This window comes from Tachysurus vachellii, chromosome 14, assembly GCF_030014155.1.
Source record: "Tachysurus vachellii isolate PV-2020 chromosome 14, HZAU_Pvac_v1, whole genome shotgun sequence".
Lineage (NCBI taxonomy): Eukaryota > Metazoa > Chordata > Actinopteri > Siluriformes > Bagridae > Tachysurus > Tachysurus vachellii.
This window is the reverse complement of record NC_083473.1, coordinates 20,756,567-20,777,490: the sequence shown is the minus strand read 5'-3', so window position 1 is coordinate 20,777,490 and position 20,924 is coordinate 20,756,567. Positions and strand designations below refer to the sequence as shown.

Below are 20,924 nucleotides of genomic sequence, written 5' to 3'. Positions count from 1 at the left end.
GACGCCAGAGGAAAGTTTGTGTCCCGCACGAGCTCGGATCCTGTTTCTTTTGTTTCCTCAGTGCTTGTACAAACTGAACACGCCTACAGCAAGCAGGCGTCACGAGACCTGGAGCAGCACAACAGGTGCACTAAAGTGAAGTGGAGTGGAGTGAAACAACACGTCGAGATCTAACTTGTAACTTTTAGTTTTTAATGTAGTGCAAATTAAATGTGATTTTATCAGCACGAGCCCGTGTGAATCAGTGCTGTTGCCATGGCGCTGTCGGAGCTGTACACTCAGGTAGGGGCTACAACGGAAGTGCCTCAATGTTTACAAATGTAATAATATATTAACTCCACAGTTTACACACTTACTGTAATGTATACAGTTTATGTACTCTGATTTGGAAATCCTCTTATAAAATATATTTTAATAAGGTTAGTGTTTTAAACTTTTACTTTAAATGTTTCCTGAAATGCAACATATGGTAGAAACTCGTAGCTGGGAATCAGGTTGTAATCACGGGTTTGGTTATTGGAGAGGGTTTGGAGTGGGTTTGGTTGTCTTTGGGGGGTTTTTCTAGCTATATTTGGAGTTTAAAAGATTGTCTGTTACATGTATCAGTGTGTGTTGTGTGTGTATAAAAGTGCTGCCTCTACTGCAGTATAACAGAGTCTGGGTTCCGGACACAGAGCAGGTGTGGAAGTCAGCTGAGCTCCTCAGAGATTACACACCTGGAGATCCAGTTCTACACCTGCAGCTAGAGGATGGAACTGTAAGCACTCACATCTATCTGTCTGTCTCTCTGTCTGTCCGTACATACATATGTACATCTGTCTGTCTATATATCTGTAAATCTGTCCGTCTGTCGATTTGTCTGTCTGTACATACATACATACATACATATGTACGTCTGTCTGTATGCATGTATGTCTGTCTGTCTGTCTATACATACATACATAAATACATATGTACATCTGTCTGTCTGTCTACATGTTTCTGTCTGTCTGTCTATACATACATACATACATACATATGTGGGGATGTGGTAGCTCAGTGGTTAAGGTGTTCGACTACTGATCGGAAGGTCATTGGTTCGAATCCTAGGTCCACCAAGTTGCCACTGCAGGGCCCCTGAGCAAGGCCCTTAACCCTCGATTGCTCAGGTGTATAAACTGAAATAAAAATGTAAGTCCCTCTGGATAAGAGTGTCTGCTAAATGCTGTAAATGTAAATATGTACATCTATATATCTGTATGTACGTCTGTCTGTATGTATTTCTGTCTGTCTGTACATACATACGTATGTACATCTATCTCTGTCTGACTGTCCATACATTCATACATACATATGTACATCTGTCTGTATATATATCTGTCTATCTGTAAATATGTCTGTCTGTCTATGCTTGTTTCTGTCTGTCTGTACATACATACATATGTACATCTATCTCTCTGTCTGTCTATACATACATACATACATATGTACATACATACATATGTACATCTGGGTCTGTCTGTCTATCTATCTGTCTGTTTGTACATGTTTCTGTCTCTTTTTATTTATTCCCCCTCTTCTTATTTAAACTTCCACTCTTGTGGGAAGACTTTATATATTTTGGAGCGTATCTATGGGGATTTGTGTTAGTTCAGCTGAAGCCATGCTAATGTAATGCAGGGACAGAAAAGTTCATTCACAGTGCCTGTTTAAAAGACCTCAGTAGCCTGGAGGAAATGGAAGCTTTATTTCTCGTGTTTGTTTTACTGCGGTGTATTATAAAATTTTAAATCTATCTAAAATCTATTTGTTTACACATTAAAAACATGACTTATAATGTCAATATATGAATCATTCATAATACAGTAAGACTGGCATGAAATAATATAATGCAGCGCCTTCAAATTTTAGCATACACAACTATTTAATGTCCACAGTCAGTGTTTCACTTTGTTTTGGGTATGTTTAAATCCTAGATACACATTAAGGCTGCTGGTTTGTTAATCCATACATAGTTTTAACTTTTATGTTTAATGTTTCTCTACATAAATGTTTAATTAATTCATTTATTAATTTAATTCAAAGAACATTTCATGCATCTCTGGCCAGGGCTGTTGTGGTCTGATCAGACTTCTGATCTTCTGGCTTATTCTATGCCTCAGGAGATCCAGTACCCTGTAGAGGTGGACGGTCAGTTACCTCCACTCCGTAACCCAGACATCCTAGTGGGAGAGAATGACCTAACTGCTCTGAGCTACCTTCATGAACCAGCTGTGCTGCACAACCTGAGGGTCAGATTTGTGGACTCTAAAATCATCTACACATACTGTGGTAGGTAAAATAGATAGTCAAATGCGAGCAGCTAGTTCTCATGAGTAATCATTTTATAAGCTCACAAAGCAGATAAGACACACAAGCTATTATAGGGCCTAGTGAGAAACTACATTTAATGCCCTTTTCCTCAACAGTTTGCTGTGCTTCACGTTTCTCTACAGTCAGGAAACTGAACCTTTGCAAACTTATAGAATTGTCATACCAAGGGATATTGTTTAGGAGATGACAAAATGCTTGGAAATGCATAGCTGTGTTTAGTTTGCTATCAAGTTTCAGCATATCCAGTGGGAAACAATGTGCCTTCTTTGCCACCTAAAGCTTATTTATTTACAGTAAAAGAGAAAAAAACTTTTTTTTTTTTTTTTTTTTTAGAAAAAATACAGGCTCTTATAAGTTAAGAGAGACAACTGTGTTAACCTGCTTATGAAAAACTGTTTGGTAAAATGTTCTGCAACTTTACCAAAACTGCTCTTACACAGGATGTATTCAGTCAGTTAAGTCCAACCTTTGAATGACCCAATACACTATCACCCTATCAACTGGGTAATCTGCAGTTTCAGTTTGGCATTAGGTGTTACAAAACAGTCTTAATTTGGCCCAAAATCTTGTATGTGTCTTTGCTACTTTTGCCACGTGCATGTAGCAGGAACCACATGCATAAGTCATCTTTTCACTTATTTATATGTTTATCTCTCTGATGTCTATCTTGCTTCATACTGTGCATCTTAGGCATTATCCTTGTAGCCGTAAACCCATATAAACAGCTGCACATTTATGGAGATGCAGTCATCCGTGCTTACTCTGGCCAGAACATGGGGGATCTGGACCCTCATATATTTGCGGTGGCGGAAGAAGCTTATAAACAGATGGCAAGGTGAGTGGATTCCAGCGTTCTGGTACACTGGCATTAAAATGTACCATCAAAACTAATATATGGCATCACCACTCAAAATATGATAAAATTATACGCTGTAGCATCAGTAGCACATGAACAGTTTAGTTAGTCTGGGGATAGTTAACATTTCTGATCATGTATCTCAGATGTACTAAAGTTTTGCCACATATATATAATGCACAACTTTTAGCACCCTGCAAACTACACTACACACAGAAGTCATTACACAGTTGCTTTAAATGACTTCAATTCTGATTGCATATAAATATGTATTGCACAAAAAAGAGTTTATTTCTGTTTGTTGTATTTGTTTAATATATAGTAGTAGATACAATGAATACAAATCAGATTTTACAGGGTCCTTTTCTGTTAATTCTTATAACATATTAATACAGGAACAACAAGAATCAGTCCATCATAGTCAGTGGGGAGTCTGGAGCTGGGAAGACTGTGTCTGCTCGCTATGCTATGAGATACTTCGCAATGGTCAGCAAATCTAGCAGTAACACACAGGTGGAGGACAAAGTTTTGGCATCGAACCCCATCACTGAAGTACTGTGGTGCATTATCAATAACACTTATTATATATTGTTAGTTAAAGTTAATATTAAAGCTAAGTTGTTTACTTTTGCTGTATATTTGCAGGCAATCGGTAACGCAAAGACCACCAGGAATGACAACAGCAGTCGCTTTGGGAAATACACTGAAATCAGCTTCGACCGGAGATACCAGATCATCGGTGCTAACATGAGGACATACCTCCTAGAAAAGTCTAGGGTTGTTTTTCAGGTACAGATGTTTGCAAATTGTGGTCATGGGTAGCTGGAATTGCAGAGCTAAGTGCCACATTACTCTCAACAATAAAAAGACATCAGTATAAGGTGTCCTTTTTGGCATCTGCACCAAATTATTTGCTATTAAAATGTTTTAAGGTGGATTGTTTTAGACTTTTGTGAAACTCAGCATAAAAGCACCACAAATAGTCATAAGAGAGATAAATAAATTATTACAAAGGAAATAATAGTCGGTGCCGTATGCGACAGTCTACTTTTACAGAATTTGACAGATGCACTTGTCCAGAGCAACTTATAGTAGTTGAAAGTTAAGTGGTGGCTCTGACCTCAGAAGCTTCCATTTAGTAGGCTAATGCATTCACCACTGAGCAATCACTACTATAGTGTTGTTTTATTCGAACAAATGTGTTACAGCATTTTTGTTTACTATATTTGGAAGTTGGAGGAAACATGACATGAACCCTGTTGAACCCCATCTAATATCACCACCAGCCCTATTGATGCATTATATTTTTCATGTCATTATTTGAATTACACTGAATGGTCATACTGAGATTTTCTTAAAAGCCTATTATTTTTTGTTCTGCCTCCAGTCGGAGAACGAAAGAAACTATCACATCTTCTATCAGATGTGTGCTTGTGCAGACCACAAAGACTTTAAGAGCCTGAGACTGTGTGAGTCTTTATGCCGTTTAAGTCTCTTTTTGCTCTATTTGTTATCTTGTTAAAACAGTAATTATGTATATGATGTTTACGTAATGTATATATACTATTTTGTTAATATACAAGTGAGTGCAGACAAGTTTAATTACATCTGCATGGGAGGGCAGACGGAGATCGAGGGAGTTGACGATCGTGCTGACATGGCTGAAACCTGCCGCACTTTCAATCTGCTGGGTGACTTCATATGATACGTTTCTTAATGATTAATGATGTGTTGCACATTCATTGCATCGCACTCTGAACTTCTGTTTTCTTATTTAGGACTAAAGAGTGACTTTCAGAGTGATGTATTCAAGATGATGGCAGGAATTTTGCACTTGGGAAACGTGGTGATCCGAGCAGTCGGCTCAGACCAGTCATCCATCAATGTAAGGGACATGACGTGTATCTTACGAGTGAACGTTCTTCCTGTCTGGATATTCATCATTGAAGTATCTTATTGTTCTCTGTTTTCCAGTCAACTGACCCTCACCTGGTTGTGTTCTGTGATCTGCTTCAAGTCAGAGTAGAAGATATGTGTCGCTGGTTATGTTCTCGGCGTATTGTCCTGGCATCTGAGACTGTGATCAAACCACAGCCAAGGGAGCGTGCCATAAATGCTCGCGATGCACTGGCCAAGCATCTTTATGCTTATCTCTTTGACTGTGTCATCCACAGGATCAACCAAGCCCTGCGTGTGCCTGGAAAACAGCACTCTTTTATTGGTGTGCTGGATATCTATGGGCAAGATATAGTTCCTTTTTACTGTCTGGATTAGTTTTGTATATTTTAAAAATTTTAAACACTTTTACGCACTAATCCCTTCTTTACTCTCATAGCGTACGTAATTTAGATTGTGTGAAATGGATCTTTTTCTGATTTTTGGGAACAGGTTTGAAACCTTTGATGTGAATAGCTTTGAGCAGTTTTGCATCAACTATGCTAATGAGAAACTCCAACAACAGTTTAATTTGGTATGTTTCCCACCTCTTTCTGTGCACTTTGTTTTAAATCCCACCTTCAGGTTGTGCACTGAAGTAGGGATGCAGAAGGGAATCGGGCATCTGACTTTTCATTTTTCTTTGGCTTCTTAATTTTAGCACGTGTTTAAACTAGAGCAAGAGGAGTACATGAAGGAGGACATCCCCTGGACGCTGATTGATTTCTATGACAACCAACCGGTCATTGATCTTATCGAGGCCAAAATGGGCATCCTGGACTTGCTGGATGAGGAGTGTCTGGTGAGGAAATCTATAAAAACAGTTATCAGGCTTTGACAGCAGCTTGATACAAATTCACATTTTTATTCAGTTTTGTCTTGCTTAACAGTTTCCTCAGGGTACTGATAACAACTGGCTGCAAAAGCTCTATAATTATCTGAGCTCAAAGCCTATGTTTGAGAAACCTCGTCTGTCCAATGAGGCGTTTGTGATCCATCACTTTGCAGACCGGGTGAGAAGACATTCTTTACCTCTGTCTGTTGATCCTGCAGTTGCTACATTTTCATCAGTTGTATGAGTTGATGAAGCTGCTATTAAAGCCACTGTTCAATTCCCAGGTAGAATATCAGAGTAAAGGTTTCTTGGAGAAGAATAGAGATACACTCTACGAAGAGCTGGTGGACATAATGAGAGCCAGCAAGGTACAGACTGTTACGTGCCCCACAACAACTTTGTATGAATTAATAACTTAAATGATCTCAGTGTTTAAAAGAGCAATATTTTGTACAGAGTAGAATTTAAATAATTTAATGTAAACACATATACTGTATTTAGCATAAAACCTTTACTGAGCTTTGCATTTAGCTTTTTTATATCAGTCTTTTATCCTGTTTTTGGTTATTTGCACATTTTCTTTCTGGACTCATTTCTTGGCAGTTCTCCAGCTTTCGATTTGATCTATACATCGTTGATAGCGGTGTGAAGATGTGTGACTCATTCTAAGACCCGTTCACCTTTAAAGCTGAATGTCATGAAACCAAATGTATCAAGTTCTAAGACTAGGAAAATAGGGAAGCATCTGAATGTGCAGATTAGAAATATGAGAGATTTTTCATGTCTTTTGCTCTTGATCTGTCTCAAATTTATGCAGCTGAAGATGTTTGAAACCTTTTCTGTCAGTTTCTTCTCTTGGCAGGTTTCTTTACCGAAGAAGACCAAAAATCTGTGCAGACAGTGAAGGGTGTCAAAGTGAAAGCAGCACGACCTGGAGTCAAACCAACCAATAAGCAACTCAGAACCACTGTAGGAGATAAGGTACACAATCAGACATGTCAGCATTGCTGTCTCTATCTGTAAGAGCTGTGTATTGTAAACAAATGCAAAAACAAGGGAATGTGTTCATTTACTCCTGTCACTGATTTGCTGTGAAAACTGAAAGCCACTCTAATTTAAATGAAGGATTCCTCTCTTTATCTGTTTATATTTTCAGTTTCGAAGTTCATTGTATCTGTTAATGGAAACTCTTAATGCCACCACACCGCATTATGTCCGCTGCATTAAGCCTAATGAAGAAAAGCTGCCCTTTGAGTGAGTAATTTCTGATATAGTATGAAACTTTATTCTTTTATTCCTGACTTGTTTCATGTTCCTGATGTGTGTGTGGTCACAGATACGACTCTGTGCGTGTGGTGCAGCAGCTGCGGGCTTGTGGAGTACTAGAGACTGTTCGGATTAGTGCTAAGAGCTACCCATCTAGGTACACACATTAATCACTCTTAATCACTGTATCGCCACATTTTACACTGTATCATCACTGTATCACTACATTTACGGTATTTAGCAGAGCGACGTACAAAAGTGCTTTTAAGTCTCCATCAATAAATACATTAAGAAAAATTCACTAGGTTACAGACTTAAGATACCATCAACCTAAATCTCTGTTCAGGTTTGTTGTTTGTAAAAAAACATATAAAACAATAAGGCTACTAGTGCGTGGGATGTGGTAGCTCAGTGGTTAAGGTGTTTGACTACTGATCGGAAGATCATTGGCTCGAATCCCAGGTCCACCAAGTTGCCACTGCAGGGTCCCTGAGCAAGGCCCTTAACCCTCAATTGCTCAGGTGTATAAACTGAAATAAGACAATGTAAGTCACTCTGGATAAGAGTGGATACAGCTAAATACACTCTGGATACAGCTAAATGCTGTAAATGTAAATGCAAATGTAGTGCTAGTTTAAGTGTTTCAGGAAGAGGTTAGGGTCTTCACCTGTCGTTTGAAGACGCCCAGTGACTCAGCTGTTTGGACATCTGGGGGACGGTATTTCCACCACCTCGTTGCCAGAGCAGAAAAGAGTCTTGCTGTATTACCTCCCTCTTACCCTGAGAGATGGTGGGACCAGTCGACCTCTACCCTGGGACCACTACATTACACCTTTATAATATTTATTCTTGATAGCCTGAAAGTCTCATATATATATATATATATATATATATATATATATATATATATATATATATATATATATTAAAATGTTTATCTATAACATATATATATTTAAATAATTTATAAATATTAGAACATTACTTTCCAAATGCTGAGTAATTCGATATGGATGCGTCAAGTGTGCACTTGTTTGAATTTGCCCTTGTATCACAGGTGGACCTACATTGAGTTCTACAGCCGTTACAGTATTCTGATGAGCCAGGCTGAGCTCAGACTGGGGGAGAAAAAGCAGACATGTAAAACAGTGCTGCAGAGGCTCATCCCTGTAAGAAGCCCTTCATTTACATTGCGCCTTTTTCCCAATTATTCACCATTCACTTTGATTTCACCTTTCATCCGTTTTCAATTTGCTATTTTGTTCATATTTTGGATTACTCGAGCCTGAGAATGGCAGCCTAGCATCCTGTTCAAAACGAAATACAGTCAGCCAATGCACTCGTCAAATCAGAAAAGACATTAATATTCAGATTCGTGTTCGTGTTTTGTCAGTATTTAAACAGGGGAAGTTACTTAGAGTCAGGTTATGACATGTTTAAGTGGATTTAAAGGCTTGTTAAAATAATCACAAGTGTGGGTTTGATTGATGGTTTTAAGTTGAGTAAACATGTCTGTTAGTTTTCTGCATTGTCCAAATCAACACCTTTAAACACAAGTGTGTTTTTAAATCTGAAAAAAATTAAAATAAATAATTGGGTGATAGAAAATTTAGACTGAAGATACAAATCACATTTTTTTTCCTGTGTCATCAAATGTAATATACAGTAGTGTGCTCCTAAATGTCATCTAAGTCAAAACATGGACCTGAAACAGATGTCTGATGTCTTTACTACTGGCCTCAAATGGTATAAGATCAATCGTCAATCCTGATGTTCTACCCCTGGGTGGTCACCCTCCCAGGGATTCATGGGATTGTTGTGGATGGAGCCATCCAGAGACTGTCATGCCTTCTTTTTAAGCAATGTTGCATCAGTCAGCTATATGGTCTGGATATACTATAAACTTGTAGAAAGGACATTATTTACATTTACATTATTTCCTGTCCAGGATGCCTTCTGAGCCTGGTTCCTCTCAAGGTTTCTTCCTCATGTCATCTCAGGGGTTTTTTTCCTTGCCGCCATCAACTCCGGCTTGCTCATTAGGGATATATATATATATATATATATATATATATATATATATATATATATATATATATATATATATACACACACACACACACACTCACACACACACACACACACACACACACACACACACACACACACACACATATATATATATATATATATATATATATATATATATATATATATATATATATATATATATATATATATATATATATATATATATATATATACATATATATATATATATATAGGAGGCACGGTGGCTTAGTGGTTAGCACGTTCGCCTCACACCTCCAGGGTCGGGGTTCGATTCCCGCCTCCACCTTGTGTGTGTGGAGTTTGCATGTTCTCCCCGTGCCTCGGGGTCCCTCCGGGTGCTCCGGTTTCCTCCCCCGGTCCAAAGACATGCATGGTAGGTCGATTGGCATCTCTGGAAGATTGTCCCTAGTGAGTGAATGTGTGTGTGTGCCCTGTGATGGGTTGGCACTCCGTCCAGGGTGTATCCTGCCTTGATGGCTGAGATAGGCACAGGCTCCCCGTGACCCAAGGTAGTTCGGATAAGTGGTAGAAGATGAATGAATGAATATATATATAGTATTTTAAATTAATTTTAAAATTTAATTGTATGTATTCATTTATGTAATCTTATTTTTTCATGTTCTTCTTCTTATATATATTTCTTTCTTTTTTTTCCCCCCTCTCTTCTGTTTCTATACTTCTGTAAAGCTGCTTTGAGACAATGGGAATTGTTAAAAACACTATAAAAATAAATTCAATTTGAATAAAAGAGATTTAGAGTGTAAAATATTCAGTACATTTCAGCATGACATATTATGGTTATAACAGATTGTCAGACAGTGGCACTGGACTTTAATTATGCAACTCATTTCAGCTAATATCACCCAAGAAAAATGTGTTTCAGTCCAAAGTCAGAATCTCGCAGTCTGACATTGAGGTTTTATTTGCAAATAGGACTCTAATCAGTACAAGTTCGGACGGACCAAAATCTTCTTCCGGGCAGGACAGGTGGCATATCTGGAGAAGCTGCGTTTAGATTATCTGCGCACTGCATGTGTTACCATCCAGAAGCATGTGAGGGGCTGGGCTCAGAGACGCAGATATCTACGCATGAGACAAGCTGCCATCATCATCCAGCAGTACATCCATGGCAAGAGGCAGATCAGGTGAGTGATCCAGTCAAATCGCTATTCTGGATTCTATAACTTGACATTGCAGATTGTTAAAAGATTTGCATCAGTACCTTTGACTTATATTAGATGCAATACTGAATTGTCAAACATTTGGATTCTGAATTAGACAGCGCCAGATTTTCAGTGTTTGTGTGTTTAGAGATATGTGTGATATGTGTTTCTTCCAGACACATGGTTACAGCAGCAGCTCTGAAGCAGGGCTGGGCAGCTGTGGTCATCCAGAGGCATTGTCGTGGCTATCTTGTACGCCGGCTTTACCAGCTTTTACTGGTGGCTGCAGTCACTATTCAGGCATATACCAGGGGATGGATTGCCCGCAAGCGCTACAGAAAGGTTTCTTATAAAAGTCTAATTTCACCAAAATGTTTGATATTTGTCTAATATTGAATGTTAAAGTTTGTGTGTTTTATGTCTTTATTACTCATGTAGATGTTAGAGGAGCATAAGGCTCTGATTCTACAGAAGTATGCTCGGGCCTGGCTGGTGCGTCGCCGCTTCCAGACCATGCGCCGTCTCGTCCTGAACGTGCAGCTCTCTTACAGAGTCCAGCAGCTGCGGAAGAAATTGGAGGAACAGGTGAGCTCATGATCCTGAGTTTTAGAAACAAACAATAATTACTGGATACATATATATATACACACTGCATAAAAATTTATTTGAATAAACCCAGGATTCGTGTGTAACTCACATAAGATTTTTAAAGTTATGATTTTTTATATTAAGGAAGAGTAGAATTTTGAACAACTTGTACACTCAGCCATAACATTACACCACTGACAGGGAAAGTGAATAACATTGATTATCTCTCTACAGTGGCACCTGCCAACTGGTGGGATATGTTAGACAACAAGAACAGTCAGAAAGGTAACTTAATGTGTTGGAAGCAGGAAAAACGGACAAGTGAAAGGATCTGAGCAGCTTTAACAAGAGCTAAATTGTGATGACTAGATGTCAGAGCATCTCCAAAACAGCAGGTCTTGGGGAGAGTTCCTTTTATTCAGTGATTGGTGCCACAAAACAAATGTGGTCCAGGGAAGGACTCAGTGAAGGACTCAGTCTCTCTGATGCCCATGGCTGCTAGCCCGTCTGGTCCAATACTACACAAAAGGGACTGTAGCACTGCTGAATAACTTTATGTGGCTATGTGTGGTGCTTATGTGTCACTAAATGGCACCAGGAATGCACTATGGGAAGAAAGCAAACCAGCTGTATGATTTAACCAATGATAACCATAACATCGGATTTGATCCTAGAGAAGCATGAACAGAAATGCTAGTTAGCCATCCGTGGAAAGATATATACTTCTGTTCTCTATTTTTCTTTTCTTTTTTCTTTCCAGAGTAAAGAGAATCGTGGTCTGATGGAGAGACTGACCAGACTGGCCAACGCTCATGCTCAGGGATTGGACAAGGTGCAGTCCCTGGAGGTGGAGCTTAGCAAAGCAGCCAATGAGAGGCTATCTGTTGAAGAGAGAGAGAAGAAGAAGGAAGAGAAAAGCAGTCAGGTACAGATTAAATTATGAGATATATACTTAATTCAGAACATATATTCTTTAAATATAAAAAAGATGCATCTTTCAGTATATGTGATGAATTAACATGGTAACCAATATTGTATTCTGTAAGGTGATTGCTCAGCTTCGGGATGAAAGGGATAAAGTCAGTCTGGAGAATCAGGCTCTCCAAACCAAACTCAAAGATTCCATACAACAAATGACAGGTAGTTTAACATAGATCTAATTTCATTCATAATAATATATACATATCACTTAAAACTCAGTGACCAAAAAATCTTTTTTTTCCACAGGCAATTTTGAAGGTTTGAAGAAAAAGCTCATAGAGGACTTAGAGAGAGAAGAGAGGCTGAGAAAGTAAAGACAAGCACGTTTACAAAACACATTTAAAGTTTCATTGTGCTACATTTCCTTCAGTTCTTATTAGATGTTGACACTGAGAAAAGCTTTTTTACCTGGAATGACAGGGTCGCAGAACACAACAGTGAGCTGCAGAAGGAGGACTTGGATAAAGAGATTGCAGCATTAAAGGAGGAGAATCGCAGGCTGAGAGAAGAAAAGATCCAGCTGGAGGCAAAGGCTGAGGAGGACACACAGATCAAAAAAGAGCTCGAGGAGCAGCTCGGTCAGTTCGCCAAACATGTCAAGGTAGGTTCCGTTACTGACAAGTGAAAGAGGTCTGAATGTCATTATTAGAAAAATGCATTTTTTCCTTAATCTGTTATTTGTGTAGGTGATACCAGAGTTGCATAAAGAGATTAACAGCCTCCAAAATGAAAAAACTGAAGCAGAGAGAATGATCAGGGAGAAAACGGCGCAGACCAGAGGTAGTGTCTGATACATACAGTATCTGGATGAGTAGGAGTAGTCTTCTCTAAATATGATTTACTCAACGTAATAAAATGCAAACTATAAAAAACTGTGTCAAAGTCCAATTATTATAGACTGGACTTTGTTTTTCTTTTTCTCAGCAAAAATTAATATGATTACCAGACAGCTCATTGGTGACACAAACGAAGAGGAGCTCATTCTCAGGTCATGATCAACTTTTTTTTTTTTTTTTTTTTTGAGCATTCTGATTGACATGCATGTCTCCTTATTATACACTGTAAATACTGCAAATCTTTTAGTGCTGCAGAATTTCAGGTTTTTCCGACTGCTGTAACATACCTGATCTCTCTTATGGATCTCTATCTTGTTCATTAGCTCATGATCTAAAGCAGGTGCATTTAGAAAAACTAGACTCCTAGACTTTAGAATAACATCCCAGGAAAAACTAGACTTTAGAATAACATCCCAGGCACATTAGGCCTTATGAACTGTGGTCTGTGAGTTGTTTCTGTCCTCTAATGCAGCTCATAACAATTGAAACATAAATGAATGTTCCAGTGCGTGCACACACGCTGAAAGTTGGCTTTATTACAGGTTGAGTAAAGATGCCACAGAACCTGCTGATGATGAAGGAGATCTACTGTTTGCATTTAATGAGCTGCAGAACACCACCAGGTTTGAGAAACATAAACATCTTTATGTGGAACTTTTGTAGTGTACTTGTAATTACCACTAATAGTTAAAACACATTTCATTAAACATCTAAATTAGGAATGTGACTGAATGACTGATTTTGGAACACTTACTATACAATAATTAGTAAGATGAAGATTGTTCTAAAGATTGTAATAAAAGATTGCTCATCCTTTCCATAAAGACTTTGTTAGCATCCATGCTGAATCAGATTGATGGTCCAGTTTAGGACCTTTGACTAAATAATTTGTTCTACAAAAATATATATTGCACATAAATATTTTTACAGATAAAATACTAGATTTACTAGATAAACATCTACCTTCAGATTCTATAACTCTATTCTTACAAATGACAGAAAACATTTTATGGAGCTCATTTAAAAGTCCAAATTTTGATGTGTGGAACTATAATCTCCAGATATGGTAGATCGGAGATCAGCTAAATGTTATTGCAGCTTGGTGTTGCTGCAGTTACTGTTGCCACCTCATCACTCCAGGATCCTTTGTTTAGTTCAGGGTTAGTGTCTGTGTGGGTTTAACAGGTTCTTCAGTTTCCCACCATCCAAAAACATGCTAATAGGTAAATTTATATATGCTAAACTGAATGTGTATGTACGCAGTACAATACTGGGTGTATTCCTGCATCATGCCAAGCGTTCCGGGGAAAGGCTCCAGATTCACTGTGACCTTGACCATGATAAAGCACTTACTGAAAGTTCATAGTTTCTTTAACTGTTTTGCTTTTACCTGTGAATGCTCTGTGTCTCTTCCTGGGTCAGGCTCGTGGAGAATCATTTACGTGAGCAAAGGGAAGGTTACAAAAGTGAACTGGAGACACTGGTTTTTAAAAACGATCACCTGATGAGAGAGAACCAGCAGCTACAAGCCCTCTTTCAGGAGAAGAGCGATGTGAACCACAGCATTGGACAGGAGGTGGCCAGGCTCACTGCTGAAAACATGGTACTGTATATCAGTGTCCTCTGGTGTAGCTGTAGAAATTATTGGAAGGTGTTGGAGCAAGGAAAGCAGTCAAAACCCTTAGAGTTTGTGGAAGAATGAGCCCAAGAATTTCTGGCAAACATCATTCAAATTACAGAATCTATTAAAACTATTATAATCTTTGTATAAATATATCTTGTTCTGTGAAAATTTAAGCTTGTTAAATAATTTAGTTAGTATTGTGTTGAACATTTCTGTGTTGCATGTAGGTTATCCCCGAACTGAAGCAACAGGTAACAGAGTTACGGCGTCACAGACAGGAGCTGGAAACTCAGCTAGAACAACAACGCACTGAGATGACTGGTGAGCTCTTCACTGGGAAAGTGCTGCTTCCTTACAGTCTTGTCATTACTACCTAATTTATTTATTTCCTTTTCATTTTGTTTGACAGAAAGTAATGTAAGAGTATCTAATGAGCTTCAGCGTAAGCTTGAAGAGGAAAGCTCCCAAAAAAGGTAACTGCCATGTTTCCGTCTTTTAATCCTAAAAACCTGTTACTGATTTTGTATGCATGTATGTGTATTACGTGTGTGCAAGTATGTTACGTGTGTGGATTCCTACACACAGGCTTTTGGAAGAAAGGAACAGAGATAATGAGAGGGAAAGGGAGGAGATGGAGAAGAGGCTGGAGGAGCTAGAGGAGAAGATAGAGCAGCTGAAGAGACAACAGCAAACAGACAACGAAGCCAAGACCAAACTCAGACTAGAGACTTCACGCCTTACGGCTGAGAACATGGTGTGTGTTTACGCCTTCCTGACAGCTTTCCCAGCTCATTTTGTCAGTGGTAAGATTAGGTTTTAGATATATCTTTTGTTCACAGGACTTTGAAGAGCAATCAGATATGAAAGACAGAACCATAAAGCGGCTGCAGGACCAAATCAAAGCTCTTCAGGCACCAGTGAAAGGTAAGATGCAGATCTGTCAGGCTGTGATCTGCTGAGCTGGGTTTACATTTATAATGTGTCCAATATTTTCTCAACAGTCAGTGAGAAAGATGGACCAGCTGTTCCAAAAGAATACCTTGGCATGCTGGAGTATAAGAAAGAGCATGAAGGTCGGATTGTGCAAACATTAATACATGGTAATTTCCACTTCTGCTCATTTCTGTCTCTATACAGGTGAAATTTTTATACTCAGCAACATTCATGCTATATTAAATTGATTGCCAACCAACAGCATGTGTTAGCTAGTTATAAAGGTTGTCTGACAGATTAATATGTGAGATTTTATATGTGAGAACATTAATTAACTAATAGTGCTAAATAGTGCAGGCCTGAACTGTAATTATATCAGTCATGATACCTGGAAAAGTAAGGGAACAGTCTCAAAAGTCCCAAAAACAGAATCAGCCAAGAGAAACAGGTCAATAGTCAAATCTCACTACAGTAAAAGAAGAAATGTAATACACTTTATGACATTTGGCAAACGCCTTTATCCAAAACTACCCAGGTTTATCTCATTTATACAAACTGAGTGGTTGAGGGTTAAAGGCCTTGTTCAAGGGCCCAGCAGTGACACCCTTCTGATCAGTAGTCCAAATTACCACTTAACCTCTGAGCTGCCTTTTCCCAATCCCAGTTGTCATGAGCTTAACAAAGCTGAAATGCATGGCAAGGCTGACATTGGGAAATCATTTGTATCAATGGCCAATGTCTAACAATAGGGGTGAGAAGTACAAAACCTAAACCCCTGAGCAATGGAAAAATGTAATATAGTCAGCATTCACCATATTTTCTACATCGGGGATGCATTATTTTTGGAGAAAGCCTCAACCCATAATGTCTGCTGCCAGTTGTTATATACAGCGGTGGATGAGAAAAGCACGGTGAGAAAAATCTACCGGTGAGAAAAATACTAACACAATGTTACAGGTTTTACTAATGTGTCCACACTGAATATAATTCTATACATACAGTACAGTAAATAACAAAAAATGAAGAAACAATGATGATTGTTTGTGAGTTAAATGGCCTGAAGCTTGAATATGTGTGGTTTGCAGAGCTGAAGCCGAGGGGTGTGGTGGTGAATATGATCCCTGGTTTGGCAGCCCATCTGCTTTTTATGTGCATTCGGCATGCTGACTATCTGAATGATGGAGCAAAGCTCAAGTCCCTCATGCATGCCATCATCTCTGGAATCAAACAAGTCACCACGGTAAGCCCTCCGGATTGCTCTTTCATCTACAGAGTTCCCTCCAGAAGCAAAGGTATGCTTCTTTAAAATGAACAAAAAAGAAGTATAAAAATGGTATACTTAAATTTTATATTTTATGACACATACCCAAGAGAGCGTAACGGCACTGAGTCTCTTCCTGTAATGCATAAAAGGGTTATAAACACTTGAGGTATCGTGATCCACTCCCTCATGCAGAATATTTTAATCTCCTTTGTATATTCTTAGTTTCAGACCACATGTTTTCATTAGGGAGCAAAAAAAACCCAATACACTGCATAACACGCATTTTGTTTCTATTGACTGGGAGTGTCTATGGATCTACACTCACCAGCCACTTTATTAGGTAAACCTTACCAGTACCGGTGTGGTCTTCTGCTGCTGTTGCCCATCCGCCTCAGGGTTCGACGTGTTGTGCGTTCAGAGATGCTCTTCTTTATACCTCGGTTGTAACGAGTGGTTATTTGAGTTAATGTTGCCTTTCTATCAGCTCGACCCAGTCTGGCCATTCTCCTCTGACCTCTGGCATCAACAAGGCATTTGCCCCCACAGAACTGCCGCTCACTGGTTTTCTCAATTTTCTCACTCAATTTTCTCTTTTTCGGACCATTCTCTGTAAACCCTAGAGATGGTTGTGCGTGAAAATCCCAGTAGATCAGCAGTTTCTGAAATACTCAGACCAGCCCGTCTGGCACCAACAACCATGCCACGTTCAAAGTCACTTAAATCACCTTTCTTCCCCATTCTGATGATCGGTTTGAACTGCAGCAGATCGTCTTGACCATGTCTGCATGCTTAAATGCATTGAGTTGCTGCCATGTGATTGGCTGATTAGAAATTTGTGTTAACGAGCAGTTGGACAGGTGTAGCTAGAAGTGTGTATATTCTGGCAGAGGCAACCAGAGCAGAATTGTCCTGATATTTCTTCACATCGATCATCACAAAACAGCCCTAAAGAATCTATATTATTATCTATAACCATATTTTAAAGTGGCTATCTTGTTTTTTTTCTCATCTGCAGTAGCCTTTGTGACAGGTTTGTTTTTTCTGACCACACAACACATTGCCAACAGTTGTTCTATAAACACTTTAAGTTCAGTTATTGCATTTTGTGAGCTGCTGCAAGGAAACAAATCTTAAAAATTGTAAGATTTGTTTTTTCTTTTTCCTTCCTTCAGTGTTCTCATGGGTCTGCTTCCTAGTACAATATAAAAACTTTTTTGCCCTGTTTGCTAAACAGAGTTTTATCTGCTTAGATTACTTAGAACACATTATGTTCTCGTCTTGCAGGGCTGCTTATTATTAATAATTCTGAAGGACACTTTGACTCTGATTAGATGTACCCTGTAATCTCAATATAGTAGTGAAGTAGTAACGGACATGATGATGTCAGCTTGTCCTCCTCTTTCCAGAACCATCAAGAAAACTTTGAGATCTTGTCCTTCTGGCTCTCCAACACATACTACCTGCTCAACTGCCTCAAACAGTACAGTGGAGAAGAAGTGAGTGCAATTTCTATTATAGGTTCTTTTAGAAGCAGTATTAGAAAGCAAAAATCTTATTCTCTGATCCGTAGGAGTTTATGAAGCACAATACACCTCGTCAGAATAAGAACTGCCTTCAAAACTTTGACCTGTCAGATCACAGACAGATCTTCAGTGATCTTGCCATTCAGATCTATCACCAGTTTATCAGTGTGATGGAAGATGCCCTTTTCCCTATGATTGGTACGTTAATGGATGACTTTTTTCTCTGAACTCAGATTAGTTTTATTTTGAAGATGTTCTTTTTCAGCAACATAATGACAAACAGATCTGGTATTAATCTAAATATTAAATGCCCAGTAATGCATGTTCGGCCATGTTGGTGCCTTACTTTTACGTTTTTTACTCCAGTCTCTGGGATGCTGGAGCACGAGAGCCTTCAGGGCATCTCAAGCATGAAGCCCACAGGTTTCCGTAAGCGCTCCAACAGCATACTGGGAGATGGGCTCCGAGAAGGCGAGGGCCACAGCTACAGCATCTCCTCCATCCTAGAACTGCTGAGCGACTTCCACAGCTGCATAGCACAGCAGGGCATGGATCAGCAGCTGCAGAGTCAGGCCCTTCGCCAGCTCTTCTACCTGATCGGCGCTACCTCACTCAACAGCATCCTCCTCCGCAAAGACCTCTGCTCCTGCCGCAAGGGCATGCAGATCAGGTGAGTGGGATTAGGAAGGAGATAATAACTGCGTAGGACTAGAGTGAAAAATATTAATAATTGGATGTTTTGCGTTTGTAGTGCATCGTTAAAAACTGCTGTGTTTGTAATGTGTATGAAACACTGTGAAGTACTTTTTTATTATAATCCTGTACCAGTTCTTGGACAATGCACAATATATTGCAGAGTACTTTGTGACTCTTTAGGATAGTGTTCAGATGCCATTATATGAAAAAGAAACATTTATGTAAGCCAATATAAGCCTAATATATTCTTAATCCAACCCCAACTCCTAACAGATGTAATATCAGTTACTTAGAAGAGTGGCTAAGGGATAAAGGCCTTCAGGGCTACAACATTATGGACACTCTGGCACCGCTGTCACAGTCCGCCTGGCTCCTGCAGGTGAACAAAACCACAGACGATGATGCAGCAGAGATTCAGCAGAGATGCCACGAGCTCTCACCAGTTCAGGTATCCTAGACATTTTCATCACTGTTGATTTGCCAAGTCTGCTTATACTCGCTCACTTTTCCTCTACACATTTTCAGATTGTGAAGATCCTCAACTCATACACTCCCATTGATGACTTTGAAAAGAGAGTTGCGCCGTCTTTTGTGCGGAAAGTTCAGGCAAGTTTCTTATGCCCTCTTTTAGCTGACCACGTGAAGACATTTTCCAGTTATTGTTGACAGTTTACCATTTTGTTTTTTTGTTCTATTAAAAGTGTCATTAGTCAGTACTGATCGTCAATGTGATAGAGAGCCTTGGCTATTTGATCCATCTTTCTTTTGTTATTTTGCTTTGTAACAGGCACTGCTACAGGATCGTGAGGGCTCGAATCAGTTGATGATGGACACACAGTATCGCTTCCAAGTTACTTTCCCATTCTGCCCATCCACACAAGCTCTGGAGCTCCTGCAGGTGCCCAACAGCCTTCACCTGAGCTTTGTCACCCGCGTATGAGCCCTGACATTGGACTAACTTTACAGCAATGATCTTCAATGATCTTCCACAGCTATCAACATATCAACTATTACACCAAGGCTTTTTATGAAATAATCACTATTTTTGATTAATACATGAAAATGTTGGTTACTCATTATGCTATTTTAGACTTTAGACTGTCATATAAAAAATGCTGACTTTTCAAAGTATGTTTTTGATTTATGTGATTATATACAGTATATATATTTAAAAAAAAAAAAGTATTTTATGGAACATTTCCAGCAGCAAATTGCTATAAATGAACAAAATATATGTATGCTATATAGGCAACACTTTATGGACACCTGGGCATCACACCCATATGTGCTTGCTGAACTTCTCATACCAGATTTAGTCCCCTGTTTGTGTTATAAGCTCCACTCTTCTTTTGAAGGCTTTCCACTAGATGTTGGAGTGTGGCAGTGGGATCTGTGGTTATTCAGCTAAAAGAGCTGTTAGTAAGCTCAGGTCACTCGAGTTCTTCCACTCCAATCTTCTTGAACAGTGGTTCTCGCTTTGTGCACAGATGAACTGTCATGCTGGAACAGGGTTTGAGCCTCTTATTTCCAGTGAAGGGAAATTGTAACGCTACGGTGTCCACATAGTATTGTCCATATTGTGTATTATGGATTATGATATATTATTATGATTTAATGTAGTCTCTTGAACCATTTTTAACTACATGAAAGTGTTAGACACTTCGACTTTACTTGTGTTACATTATTTATAAAGCATTTAAAACGTTTTGGCTAATAAAATAACTTGCACACTGTATAAAATAAATCAGATGTTGCTTCTGCTTGAATCCCTTTACTACCTTCCACCATTACAACCCATAAATATTCATCACATCTCAGTCAAGCCTCTGAGGACGCAGTTATTGTGTATATTATTAAACAATAACAGCGTGTATACAGTAAATCACAAGTATTCTAAAAATGGTGAATCAGGAGTCGTGGTACAGGAAGGATGGCTATTTAAATGTAAATGCTCTTTTAGTATACTGATGTATTCCGGGTGTTATGGCGAGCGCGAGCG

General features: G+C 38.9%; 1 protein-coding gene across 1 annotated transcript; it reads left to right on the top strand.

Annotated features, from left to right (window-relative positions):
• Positions 1 to 106: 106 nt before the first annotated feature.
• On the top strand, positions 107 to 20,669 carry myo5c (myosin VC). The gene is made up of 41 exons (XM_060886324.1): positions 107 to 282; positions 647 to 757; positions 2,142 to 2,310; positions 3,043 to 3,187; positions 3,604 to 3,760; positions 3,854 to 3,997; positions 4,596 to 4,677; positions 4,792 to 4,899; positions 4,987 to 5,093; positions 5,183 to 5,448; positions 5,597 to 5,678; positions 5,805 to 5,945; positions 6,034 to 6,156; positions 6,263 to 6,346; positions 6,825 to 6,959; positions 7,135 to 7,232; positions 7,315 to 7,401; positions 8,302 to 8,413; positions 10,251 to 10,462; positions 10,657 to 10,822; positions 10,919 to 11,065; positions 11,829 to 11,993; positions 12,115 to 12,208; positions 12,296 to 12,359; positions 12,470 to 12,650; positions 12,736 to 12,829; positions 12,974 to 13,037; positions 13,428 to 13,508; positions 14,308 to 14,488; positions 14,737 to 14,830; positions 14,919 to 14,982; positions 15,095 to 15,263; positions 15,349 to 15,433; positions 15,511 to 15,609; positions 16,528 to 16,682; positions 18,113 to 18,202; positions 18,277 to 18,427; positions 18,596 to 18,899; positions 19,199 to 19,373; positions 19,451 to 19,531; positions 19,713 to 20,669. Exons 1-41 carry the CDS (start codon positions 256 to 258, stop codon positions 19,863 to 19,865), a joined length of 5,247 nt encoding a protein of 1,748 aa, XP_060742307.1. The 5' UTR covers positions 107 to 255; the 3' UTR covers positions 19,866 to 20,669.
• Positions 20,670 to 20,924: the final 255 nt, after the last annotated feature.

Coding starts and splice junctions, on each gene's coding strand:
- myo5c (XM_060886324.1), top strand. CDS start 256: ATGGCGCTGTCGGAGCTGTACACTCAG. Junction 758..2,141: donor TGCAGCTAGAGGATGGAACT/GTAAGCACTCAC, acceptor TCTATGCCTCAG/GAGATCCAGTACCCTGTAGA. Junction 3,761..3,853: donor CATCGAACCCCATCACTGAA/GTACTGTGGTGC, acceptor GTATATTTGCAG/GCAATCGGTAACGCAAAGAC.